The sequence below is a fragment of the Anoplolepis gracilipes genome, chromosome 7, assembly GCF_047496725.1.
Source record: "Anoplolepis gracilipes chromosome 7, ASM4749672v1, whole genome shotgun sequence".
In the NCBI taxonomy this organism is placed as follows: Eukaryota; Metazoa; Arthropoda; class Insecta; order Hymenoptera; family Formicidae; genus Anoplolepis; species Anoplolepis gracilipes.
The window spans coordinates 9,763,690-9,776,521 of NC_132976.1; the positions used below are offsets into that span (position 1 = coordinate 9,763,690).

General features: G+C 27.3%; 3 protein-coding genes across 6 annotated transcripts; 1 reads left to right on the top strand and 2 right to left on the bottom strand.

The window, feature by feature from the left end:
* Nucleotides 1–2,434: 2,434 nt before the first annotated feature.
* On the bottom strand, nt 2,435–6,810 carry LOC140667846 (uncharacterized). Its single transcript, XM_072896126.1, has 3 exons — nt 6,545–6,810; nt 4,903–5,289; nt 2,435–4,774 (listed from the first exon to the last, which is right to left on the bottom strand). Exons 1-3 carry the CDS (start codon nt 6,683–6,685, stop codon nt 3,155–3,157), a joined length of 2,148 nt encoding a protein of 715 aa, XP_072752227.1. The 5' UTR covers nt 6,686–6,810; the 3' UTR covers nt 2,435–3,154.
* Nucleotides 6,811–7,811: 1,001 nt separating this feature from the next.
* LOC140667839 (HIG1 domain family member 1A, mitochondrial-like) lies at nt 7,812–9,658 on the bottom strand. 3 transcript variants are annotated; one of them, XM_072896116.1, is made up of 3 exons: nt 9,422–9,511; nt 8,245–8,362; nt 7,812–8,165 (listed from the first exon to the last, which is right to left on the bottom strand). In XM_072896116.1, exons 2-3 carry the CDS (start codon nt 8,333–8,335, stop codon nt 7,978–7,980), a joined length of 279 nt encoding a protein of 92 aa, XP_072752217.1. In that variant the 5' UTR covers nt 8,336–8,362; nt 9,422–9,511; the 3' UTR covers nt 7,812–7,977. The 3 variants fall into 3 exon arrangements, with proteins under 3 accessions (XP_072752217.1, XP_072752218.1, XP_072752216.1); XM_072896117.1 differs by having other exon boundaries at nt 9,411–9,506; XM_072896115.1 differs by lacking the exon at nt 9,422–9,511 and adding an exon at nt 9,522–9,658 and having other exon boundaries at nt 7,815–8,165.
* Nucleotides 9,659–9,708: 50 nt separating this feature from the next.
* On the top strand, nt 9,709–12,633 carry Bwa (alkaline ceramidase). 2 transcript variants are annotated; one of them, XM_072896113.1, is made up of 5 exons: nt 9,709–9,871; nt 9,942–10,309; nt 10,810–10,966; nt 11,129–11,366; nt 11,560–12,633. In XM_072896113.1, the coding sequence occupies exons 2-5, from the start codon at nt 10,217–10,219 to the stop codon at nt 11,879–11,881; spliced, it is 810 nt and encodes a 269-aa protein (XP_072752214.1). In that variant the 5' UTR covers nt 9,709–9,871; nt 9,942–10,216; the 3' UTR covers nt 11,882–12,633. The 2 variants fall into 2 exon arrangements, with proteins under 2 accessions (XP_072752214.1, XP_072752213.1); XM_072896112.1 differs by having other exon boundaries at nt 9,709–10,309.
* Nucleotides 12,634–12,832: the final 199 nt, after the last annotated feature.

A 12,832-nucleotide genomic window follows, 5' to 3' on the forward strand; every position in this document is an offset into this window, starting at 1 on the left:
ACATGATGACAGTACTGGCAGTGAATTTTGGAACACAACTATTATTGTAGGTTTTCTACATATATATAATTCTTATATATAGTATTATTTATATATATATATATATATATATGTTTATTCTTGTGCCTCGATCTAGCACTCGACCACGTATATACATGAAAGTTGTTCAAATCTTTTTTATGTTAAGGTAAATTTTCACGAGTCGCTGAAACCGATTGTTTGAGCGACAAAAAGGATCACGTGACCAAAAATAAAAATATCAATTCGTCATTTTTGGTCACGTGATCCTTTTTGTCGTCCAAACAATCGGTTTCAGCGGCTCGTGAAAATTTACCTTTAGACTTTTAAATTCCATTTTTTAAAGTTCACTTATAATCTTTTGTTAAAAATATGCGTCTGAACGCGGACGCTATATATCTTATATGGAACAACTATTTAATATTAAACAAAAAGTTGATGCTAAGAATTGTAATTTAAAAATTTTTTTTCGTTTTTTACATGAAATCATACATTATTATCGCTTCCACATTTCGTTATTGTAAATACTTTAATTGTAGAGGATTTTCAATCTGTATAGTTAAAAATTAGATTTGTACTCCAACTGAGTAATTCATATCCTATCGGTTTACAGATGTACAAAAAAATTAGGTTCCACATAAAAAAAGGTTTATCTTTACACGATCTTAAAAAATAAATAATTAAAATTCAAGATCGACTTTTTTCTTCCTCAAAATCCTATAAATTTTATTGAAAACATCAAATTTCGAAGAAATACTTTGTAACACTTATATGAAACACCCTGCATATTTGTACAATCTACTCACATAAAAAACTATAGTTGCTATTTTTTTAATCTTATATTAAATATAAATGTTTATAAGATAAAAATTAGGAAAGGGAGATGAGGATAGGAATGCATGGATAGTGTTTAATTATTAGTTATTATACAACATGAATGTGAGAAATGGGATAAAAAAGTTCTCGTTTTTTATCAGTAGCATATTGAAAATCTAATAAATTGTTTATGTATATTTATATTTACATATATATTTTTTTCCAGAAACCATACTATGGCACACCTTTTTAATATTGATAATTAAAGTCAAGGAAATGATAAAAGCATCTTAAAAATTCGACATACATATATATATATATATATATATATATATATATATATATATATATATATATATATGTACTGTTCGAGATATATCCAATTTTTTGAATCACAATACAGTTAACTTAACACAAATACAGTTAACTTAGCAGTCCTATTTTATATCCTTTCTATATATTTATATATATTTATTAATTTTTTATGTTTTTATATAAATATAAATAAATTTATATTATTCTAAATAAATTTTATATAAACATAATATAAATTTCTTTGGTCTTATTTTTTGTTCTCCGTACCCGAGAAGTATACATAAGAATTATATGTTTCCCTCTCTATAACATTTTAAGCTTGTTATATTTTTACCGCAGCCATATGAATTATGATCGAAATCGAGAAATCGTGAGTTTTTTCTTGCGAAATACTTATACCGAAATAAATAAGTTTCGTTGGATGCGATTACTCGTGTTCGATAATATAGATTAGCAAAATACATCGAAAGGTAGGATTTATTTTCACTGAAAATGTAAGTATTTGAATTATATAATTAGTTATTAATGCAGAATAATATAAATTTTGGCATGTTTTACTTACTGATTCATATTATCGAACACGTTCCAAAGAAACTTATTTCGATGTATTTCACAAGAAAAAAAATTATTAAAAATTGTTCTACCAATTTCATGATTCAATACGGCTATAGTAAAAATATAGGAAACTTGAAATAGTTAAAGACTGTTGCAATTACCAGTCTAATAAACATAAAATTTATAAAGCTGTTACAATAGAGAATTTGTTACATATAATGACAGTAAGACTCTCATAACTTAGTCTTCTATAATTTCAAATTCTTTTGCACGTTTTATTAATGCTAATGTTATGTAATGTCATGTCGTCTCTATAATAAATAAATCATATATGAAACGTACTTACGTTTCATCTCACATAAAAATACTCATAAAAACACACATATGTGTAATTTGCTTTAGAAGCACAAATATTATATTAAATATATTAAATATATTCTTTACTATTTTTTTATAGGTATTTCCAGCCCTATACTGAAAAAGTTATGGAAGTCCTACTGTAATTAAAAATTGATACATTACGAGTTGATTAAATGTTATTTAAATCTTGTGAATTTCTTCACATTGGACATTTTTTAATATATTACTAATAATGTATCAATAATAAATTTTCATCAGAAATTGTGAAATAATCTTATAGTTATATTTTTCCATACATAATGTAGTCTGCAACAAAATAATAAAATTGAATTCTTAAAACATTAACACATTAAAATTACAAGCTAGTTTGAATCTGTTGTGAAATTATGCTAATCTCCTTCAAAATTGATAATTCACATTAAATTCATCTAATATTAAAAGTATCACTTCTTTGACAATTGTTGATTTCAGATTGTAAAATTCCTTCTTTCAGGTATGCCTTTAAATTCTTATAAAAAAAAATAAATCTTCTTTTCTTAGTCTATTCATTTTAACTATACTTTGTAATAAATATATTATATAAATAATTCTTCTCTTTTTCCTCCAAAACTTAGGAACATATGCTTCAAACTATGTATTTCAAACTAGATTGCGTTTTTAATGTCCCATGTCCCCACATTTTAAAAAATCAATTTCATTATTTCAGTAGCAGGCTATATAAGTATTAGTAATATATATTTTTCAAATGTTATACAAGTGAGCATTTGTTTCAAAACTATAGCTTGCACTCTATACAACTACTATTTGTTATATGTTTTGTTGGCATAATATATTTACATCATCATATCGAGCAAGACATTCTTAAAAACCATTCAACAGATCTATTTTCTGTGCAATGTGTACACAAAAATGTTTAATTTATCAGAATAGCCACTTTGATTCTCAATGTAATATTAAAAACCTTTCATTCAAGAGCAAAACTATATAAGAAAATAGTTTAGCGCGTCAAAGTTTCTCTTGCTTATACAACCACGATTTTATGATTATTACCATTTGGCAAGAGAACATAATAGACACGCTTTCCCTTATCTCATTGAAACTCTTGTATATTAGTATGATACTGACTGTTAGCGAATGACCCATTAGTCTGTTCATTCCGTTCAATAACACTTTGCATTTCAACAGTTGATTCATTACTAGATTGTCCATTATTATTTAAATGTCCAGCATTAATGTTATTTGTCACTACATTCACATTTGCAGTATTTGCTTGCTGCGATTGTTGCTGCTGATGCCCGTTTAAATTATTTTGTGCAGAATTATTATTTTTCGATCTGTGTCTAAGTTTATGTGTAGTAAGGTATTGTTTTACGGAGAATGCTTTATGGCATATGTCGCATTTATATGGCAATGGATCTGGACAATTTACACCATCTGTAAGAGTTGTTGCATGAGTAGTTAAATGCATCATATAATAATGTTTTACAACAAAAGATTTGCCACAAGTTTCGCAAATGTAAGGACCAGATACACCATGAGTTTTTCGATGTTTATGAAGATTATCTTTGCGTGAGAAACTTTTACCGCACATTTCACATTCGTGCATCTTTTGTCCGGTATGAGATACTGAGTGCCTTACTAAGTGCTCTTTACGACTGAATGCTTTTGCACATGTTGTGCACACATATGGTCGTTCACCAGTATGTAATTTCCTATGTTGAAAGAGATGTTCTTTTCGTTTGAATGGTTTACTACAAATGTCACAGCTAAAAGAACTAACATTAGTTTGTAAAGAATCGTCTTTGCTTCTAGTATCTGATGGTTCATTTATAAGTATTTCAACACTGCAATTATGATTGTTCATTTGAGTTAACGAGGAAAAACTTTTACCGCAATCGCGGCAGATAGTATTCTTTGTAGTCTGCGAAAGTACTTGAGGATTTACAGTGATTAAAGGTGCTGGTTCTGATCCTGATCTAAGCCTTAGAAATTCTCTGATTTGATCAATTGAATTACGAGACATCCCATCATCAGATGAAATTTTAGCAAATTCTTTAAAATCTTTTATGTCATCTCGCACTGTTGTTGGTGTTGTCAGTGTGTTCTCTTTAAAACCCAAGTTTAAAAATACTTCTGGCGTTGCTTGTACTGTATAAGTTTGTACACCTGAGTTAGGAGACTCGTCTTTTTGGACTTCAGATTGTATTTTTTGTATGACTTGCTGATTTGGTTCTATGTCTGTCTCAGTCTTGAGTACTACATTATTGTTTTGATGTACAACCGGTGTCTCTTGTTTCACTGAGAATTCTTGCTGTGTTATAATTTGCGTTTGCTGTTTCTCAAGTTGCTGAAGTTGTCTGTGCTGTTTCTCAAATTCACGTTGTTGCCTCTGTAATTGTTGTAGCTGCTGCGATAACTGTCCCTGCATTTGTTGATTAACTTGATTTTGAGTCTGCGATAACTGTCCTGCCTGGCTCAGAGAAATTGGTCTTTGGGATTGTTGATTGACTTGCTGATTTATTTGACTATGACTCTGTATTTGGTTCTGCGCTTGTTGTTGGATTGTAGGAGATTGATTCTGCTGGTCGCTAATTTGATTTTGCGCTTCATTTGATTGTTGCGACGATACTTGAGATGTCTGTTGTTGATAACTGTAATGAGTCTCTGCTGTAGCTTCAACAACAGCTGCTGCCATGCCACCTGGTTGCATCTATGTAAAAAATGTAAAAAATTGTATTTTATTATTTAATACCACAATGCTCTATGATAAATATATGGAGGATAGGTTTGAGAAAAATGTTAAATTTAATATTAAAATTATTGAGATTCATTACAGACCTGCATAGCACATTTGTATTGCTGCACTCTAGCTTGAACTCCACTGATGATTTGTATATTAGAAGCGTTTATATTACTAACTACAACAGGTTGTTGATGTTGCTGTATTTGTTGATCATTGCTTATTACTTGACTTCTTGGGGATGTTGACACTTTATCCATTGCCTTAAGAATTTCATCCTCTGGTGTTGAAGATCTTTCCTTTTCGGTATTTTTTACATAAACTTTTCCTTCTTTCAAAAAATCTTCGGAGAAACGAAGTGAAGTAAAATAAGACTCCAACATACCCTCGGCAGTGACTACAGTTTCCCGAAATTCTATAAAATTCTCCAGCTTCTTGACACATTCGTGGCATACAATTTTTGGTAATGAGTCTTCCTCCATAACCTTAAACAAATGCAATCAATTTATACATATTGTACAAAAGAAAAATATGTAATAAGATTTATTTATTTATATTATAATACATATGCAAATATTTTATTTTAATTCTTTTTTTATGATAATTAGATAAATTATTAAACTTTAATTTATAAGTATTATAAGTATTAATCATATTAAAAATTTATTAAAAAATTTTAGTAATTTTAAAACTTTATCCATGTAATTAATAATTTTTCTTTAAATAAATATATATATTCATATAAATTATGCATACGTTCATATAAATTAATTTGTTATATTTAAATTTTTCAATTATATCTTGCATTTTTTATAATTTGTATAAATAATAAAATATATTCTTTTCTCATTTTAAAATAAAATAGATATATATCATATTCTAAGATAAAGCTAATGAAATAATTTCTATATAAATATAAATAAGTAATGTTTAAACAAAATAAAATTGTTATTAATGTAACAAATCTATGTAAAGGTACAACTATATGTTAACGCTTGTAATATACAGACATATACAATATAAAATTTATATTATATCAATCATTATATATGTGTTAGATGTATAATTATTTTTATATAAAAATTCATATTATTGACAAGATAAATAAATATGAAGATAGTAAGTACTTTATTGTATACTTTTATTATATAGATATCTTATAATGTAGAATCGAGTATTATGTATAGCTATATTACTATATTATTAATCAAAGATTATATATCAATTTGATTCATATTTAAACGTATATCCAGTTTGTAATTTTCCAATACGAAAACAAGAAGCTCTAATGTTAATTTCACAAATTTAGTCTATTACATTGAATTCGCCTGCAGATAATAATACAGATAAATTATATATTATCTTAAACCTTATCAGTTTCATGAGACTTTTTTATAATAAATAAATATAGAAACGCATAATCCAACTATAAATACATATATAATATATATTATATTAATAGAAAAAAAACTAGTAGATATATTAATCATGCAATCTCTTTATACACACATTCTGTCTCTCTCTTTCTCTTTCTTTCTCTGTCCAGTAGTATCCCCTTCCCCCCCAAAAAAAAACAATCTCAAATAGTTCTCGTAAATTCTTCGAGTGTCTTTTTGACTTTTGCGTTACTTTTGCAAACACATGTCAAATTAAGACTTAAGGATCGATAAGCAAAGAATGTGCAGGCAAAAATACTCGAGAAACTGTTCGATGTCGAAAGGCGAGAGAATGCATGCTTACTTGTATTGGCAAATACGTCTGTATTTTCGTCTGCAATTGTCGTCTGCGTCCCTCCTCGCGAAATATATTCATCTTGCTACCCTCGCTGTTGGTACACAATCGACACAGCTCGTAGTAATTTACTTTGCGGTATCCTGACATCGTTTTTCCCGCGACAAACACACAGATCGCAACCGCGACCGAAGAACAATCGCGAAACGAGAAGGGAGAAGGCTTCAATCGTTGACCATTCTGTTCCGCGCGTCAGACAGAATGATACCAATCACTGCTGATATTGTATACCGCTCATTTCTCTCTCTATGTGTGTGTGTGTTGTGTGTGTATGTATGTGTGCGTGTGTGTATATATATATATATATATGATATGTATTTTAGATATACAGGGTATTCCTAAAGTGATCATCTATTTTGACGAAATTACAAATTATTATAAATTATTTTGGCAAATTTACCGATGTTGTGTATTGCTCATTTCTGTATGTGTGTGTGTGTATATATACATGTATATTATATATACAGGGTTCCTAAAGTCCCATCTATTTTAGTAAAATTATTACAAATTGTTATAAATTATTTTGGTGAATTTATTTAGAGTATACTGCTCATTTTTGTGTGTAGGTACATATATAAAAGGAGTTTCTAAAGTAACCATCTATTTTAGTGAAATTAGAGGTATTTGAAAAAAATTTATTATACACTGGCATAATATAGTATGTTATTGTTATCATCAGCGTTTTTTGTTATCTAAATGAAGTTATCTAATCAGATGTGCTCCCGGTTTTAAGCCGCATCTACAATAGGTGTAGTGTTTTCTTAAGCCGTAAGAAATTAGCCAATCACATTCGATTATTCTTCTGTGATCACATTCAACTGTGATTGGCTACTGTGTATACTCATGCTGTGGCGAAATTTCAAAGATTAATTCGGAGTGTTCCCGTCACTCTGTCGACGTCCTTAAATGTAACTTTGCCAAATATATAATTCGTCGTTTCCAATTAAATTCTTTTATATGTAAAATATCAAAAATAATATTTCTATCTATATTAACAAAATAAATTTTAATCTTTAATAAGTTTATTCAAATTGTCAAAATAGTTATTGATAATGTACTTTTTTATCATCAAATATGAAGGATGAAGTGTTTTAAAGAAAAATCAATAATTTAGTTGAAAATAGTTTATATCAATATATTTGTTATAATAATATAATGATATATATAATATTGAATGTATATATATATGCACACACTATATTATATATATACATATATTACATATTTTCATAATTTTCACTATATTATGGTTTCATAATTGTTACTATATATGTATATATAATAACAGATTTTATATATATGTATATATATATATATATATATATATATATAAAATTTGTCATTTTATATATAGAAAGTAATTAAACTATACATTTCCAATATTATGGTTCATTTTCATCATGCAAAATATGTTTTCTTATCATATGATAACCCATTCCTATTGTCAAGCAAGCTATTGCTGTTCCTTGTGCAGCAACTCGTAGCTGTATTAGATATAACTGTGTAGATATCTTCCTCTTCTTAAAAGCGTAAGCACCATAGCCACAGACACCTGTCAAACCTATTAAACCTGTTTAAAAAAAATAATATGTAGTGTTGATATAAATATTATGTGTATATTTTTACATGTTTTATATGTGCATACATACTTGCTATAAGAAATGGTGATCTTCGGCCTTTTTCTATTAATTTTTCTGACAATGTTTGATCTACCATAATATCATCATTATTAGTGGCCATTTTTGAAAAAATTCAATTTCTGTTAACCTGAAAATTGATTTTAAAAATAATCTACTTGATTGTAAAAATTGCATATTAGATTAAATATTCCAAGAAATAACTTTTAGCTTATCTCTAAAAGTACATATTAACGAACAGATTTATCACTTCTATTCAAATTTAATTATTAAATTTAATGAAGTTGAGAATATATATAGATTTATATATAGAATTTATTTCAAGTATGTATTAATCTATTATAAATGATTAATATTAACCTACTATAAGTAATTAATAATTATGCACAATTATTCTTTGAATAGAAATAAATTCAATTTTATTATTACATCATAAGTATTTCATCATTTCTTTGATTATACATGTTTCATATTGTTAATAAATTTGATTTAATTTTCTTTCAACAAAAATTTTACATCTATATAAATTATATTAGATTTAAAATTAAATATATTAAAACTTTGATTTTTATAATTAAACATATATATATAATTAAATTTATTAACAATATAAGACATATATATTCAAAGAAATGATGAATATATATATATATATATATATATATATACACACACATATATATATATATATATATACACACATATATATATATATATATATATATATATATATATATGTATGTATGTGTGTGCATATATAGAGAGCTATTGTATATACTGTATGTCTAGTTCAAGGTCATGACAGATGTTACCTCTCTTTTAATCATTATTTTTCTTACCGTTAAAATTGATTTATCTTACATCTATATAATAATTATTCGTCAACAATAAATAAAATAGAAATATTATTCGCTATAAAATCTAAAACGTTCTAATTTTATATCTCAATATTACTGAGGCGTCTAACCTAAATTTAAACATCACTTTAAATGCTTTTGAAGAAAAAAACTTATATAAAATAGAAACTATCATAATAAAATCCCTGAAAAACAAATTGTCTCTTTTTCACATCAAATCTATCGAACTTTGAATCTCACTAATGCACATTAATTTTATGTTTTCTCGGAACCTTTCAATTATCCTACCCACACATTCTTTAATACGTTTATTATATTTACTAAATGTTTACTGTAAATTCAAGTTATGGGTTTCTGACAATTTCCTTCACATAAAAATACAATTTGCATTTGCGAAAGGGCACATCAATGATTAAGATAAGCTTTGCTCACCTTTCAATAAAACGCACCAATAAGAATGATATACAAGAGATACTTGGACCGAAAGGACCGGGCAAACTCCAAATTGATCTTGGAGACCTCGCGCGGTGACGGTACGAAGCTCCGGCTTCATGGGTATCAACATTGAGAAATGAATTCTCAGTTCTATGTGTATAGGTGCATGCTCACGTCTATATGCGTACAAATCCACTGTATTGTCGCGCAGATGCTTATAAAATAGAAAAGGATCGCGCAATCGTGCTGACCTTGTTCCTCCTCACTGATCTGTCAGATTACCATGTGTCAGAGAGATCAGTGGAAAAGGTTTCGTCCATGTGTTTTTATACGTTCTATGCTATAGTGTAAGCTCTATTCAATCGAACATATGTTTGTTTTAGCATCTAATAATTTATTTCTTCCTTTGTAACGTAGAGATGAAGGAAATATTTAACTGTCATTTGGATGAATAAAGTCCATCGTTCAAGATGATATGTGATGTTAAATTGGGAAAACTGACTCAAAATAAAATAATCTTTGTATTCTTTCTACGTAACCTTGAATGTGAATGACTCATCATATGTACGCATATGACTATATGAGAATGCAGTTTGATCAGATGATCTCTTGAGACATAAATTAAATCTTGTAAAAAACTGGAAACAACTTAAGTCTTGAGGAATCAGAGGAATCAACTTTGTTTCTTAAATATGTGGAAACCCTTCGAGGCTGGCAGTTCACCAGTGGACTGGTGTGAAGGAAATTATAGTATTTCACCCAGCATCGCCGAATTTATGAATACAGTTTGTATATATTTGCATACATAATATATGTAACTTTATATATATAAGATGACCTATTATAATCTATAATATGGATTTTTAAAGGTATTTTTAAAAAAGTACACACATACAGAAATTAAGAGCCACTTTGACCAAGTTCTGATTTGTTTTTCTTTTCCTTATTAAGGATTTCTATCCTTAGAGAGAAAAAGAAAACGAATTAATTAGAACTTGATCAAAGTGGCCTTAAATTGTTTCAAGAATGACATCAGATACTGTATGTGTTTGTTTTATAAGTGGCAGCATTTTGGAGATTTTAAGATCAACTCCAGTTTTTATTTTAAATAGAACCATATTTTTTTAAAGATCTGCTGTTGCTAAACTTGATTGTCTGAATAATTGTGCTATCAATTTATAATTTATTAATACTAAATATTGATTAAATATACATCAGAGCAAAAATTTTTCTTGGTATTATATCAAGTATAAATAAATTACCATTTAATTTCTTATTTTTTTAGTTCAGTAATGTGGTCTTCCTGTTACTTCCACCTGTGCTCATGCACTTATTTAGAGACTATGGTCGTTTTGTAAATCCTGGAATTCATATAATTTGGTTCTTATTGATGATAGTGGGCCTCAGTAGTGCTTATTTCCATGCTACTTTATCCTTGATTGGTAAGAATCATAAATATAAAAATATATCTAACTAATATATAAAACTAATAAATATATAAAACTAATGATTAAGGAGTAAAGATTCATATTGCAGTTACTATTTAAAATAAGGTTAATGAATTAAATGTGAAAATGAGTTAATTTTATATGTTAATGTAATAGGTCAACTCTTGGATGAATTAACTATTTTATGGGTGTACATGGCAGGCTTTTGCATGTTCTTTCCAAGAAGATATTTTCCAAATATTTTTCGCAACGATAGAAAACTCTTCTCTATATGTGCGATGTTACCAACTTTGATCGCTACTGGCTTGGGTATAATACACCCAGCTATAAATGCTTTTGCATTGATGAGTTTGGGTATACCAGCGTTCGTATTTCTAATCATAGAACTGAAGAGGTAATTTAATTAAATAGTAAATTTATAAACATTTAGAACAATATATTAGTAGTTGTATAGAATTATAAAAATTTAGAATTAAAGATTTAGATACATAAAGTATTACATATATATATATATATATATATATGCGTGTGTGTACAGAGAATTATATAAATTATACAATTTTCTAACAATTTTATAAATTTTAAAGGACTACATCGATAAGGGTGTATAGACTGGGGCTACGATGCGGCGCCATGTGGATACTATCGGTAACTTGTTGGTTAAACGATCGTTTGTTCTGTGATACATGGCTTAATCTTAATTTTCCTTACCTTCATGCGCTATGGCATTTGTTTATCTTTATTGCAAGTTACACTGCAGCGGTGCTTTTTGCATATTTTGCCGTACAGGATGAAAAGCCGCAACAATTGCCGGTACTTAAATATTGGCCTAGAGATGATTTCGAACTCGGTATACCGTACGTGACTATTCGAAGTTATATGAAATTAAACTACAATTCAAACATATAGCTCTTCTTGTAACTACTTTGAGATGACTAAGACTATAATGCATTATTATTACAATAAGTGTTTGGGTTTTCTGCAATATTTGAATACACATATGTATGTACATGTGGTTCTGCAAGTTATATATTTATTTTTTTTTAAATATGTTGCATCTCTCATTTTACAGAATCACATGGAACTGATATGATAAACTAGATATTAAATTTTTTACATTATAAAAAATGAAAAAAATAAACATGTACAAAAAATTATTACAAATGACATTGAACACTTAAAAGAATTAATTACAATTCAGTAAATAAGTATATGATACTAAATTTGAAATAAATTTATAATTTAGAATTAAAATATTTACTAATATATTATACTGCTGGATTTACAATCTAGATCCGTTTCTTATTTACTTAAGATATTAAGTCAATGAAAATAATATCAAAACTAATAAGGAAATTATTTTTCTTGTAACAGTCTAATGAATATTTCTATCTGTAAATCAATTTTTCTTATTGTGAGTGAGTGAGTGAAAGAGAGAAAAAATGAGAGAGAGATAAATTAGTAAGGTATTTCTTTCATAAAAACCTAAAACAGATCATAAAATAAATTATCAAAAATGTATACAGTATGACACATTCATATAAGTACTTTCTAACAAAACTTTTATTTTAAATTATAAATATCATTTCTACATATAATTATATTGAAACACATACAAACAAAAACAGAAAAAGGTTTCCTTATGCAAACAAATAAATCTTAGAAAACTGGTTTAATATTTATGATTACATATATTAATAAATTAAAAATAATTTTTATAAAGAGAATGGTTATTTTATAATATTACGATGTTATGTACATGTACTCTATATTATGATATTATGTGTGTACTGTTGTTAACTTTTTTATAAAAAAACTTTTTATATGTGTTCTCTAATCATTACTTAAAAATGCAATACA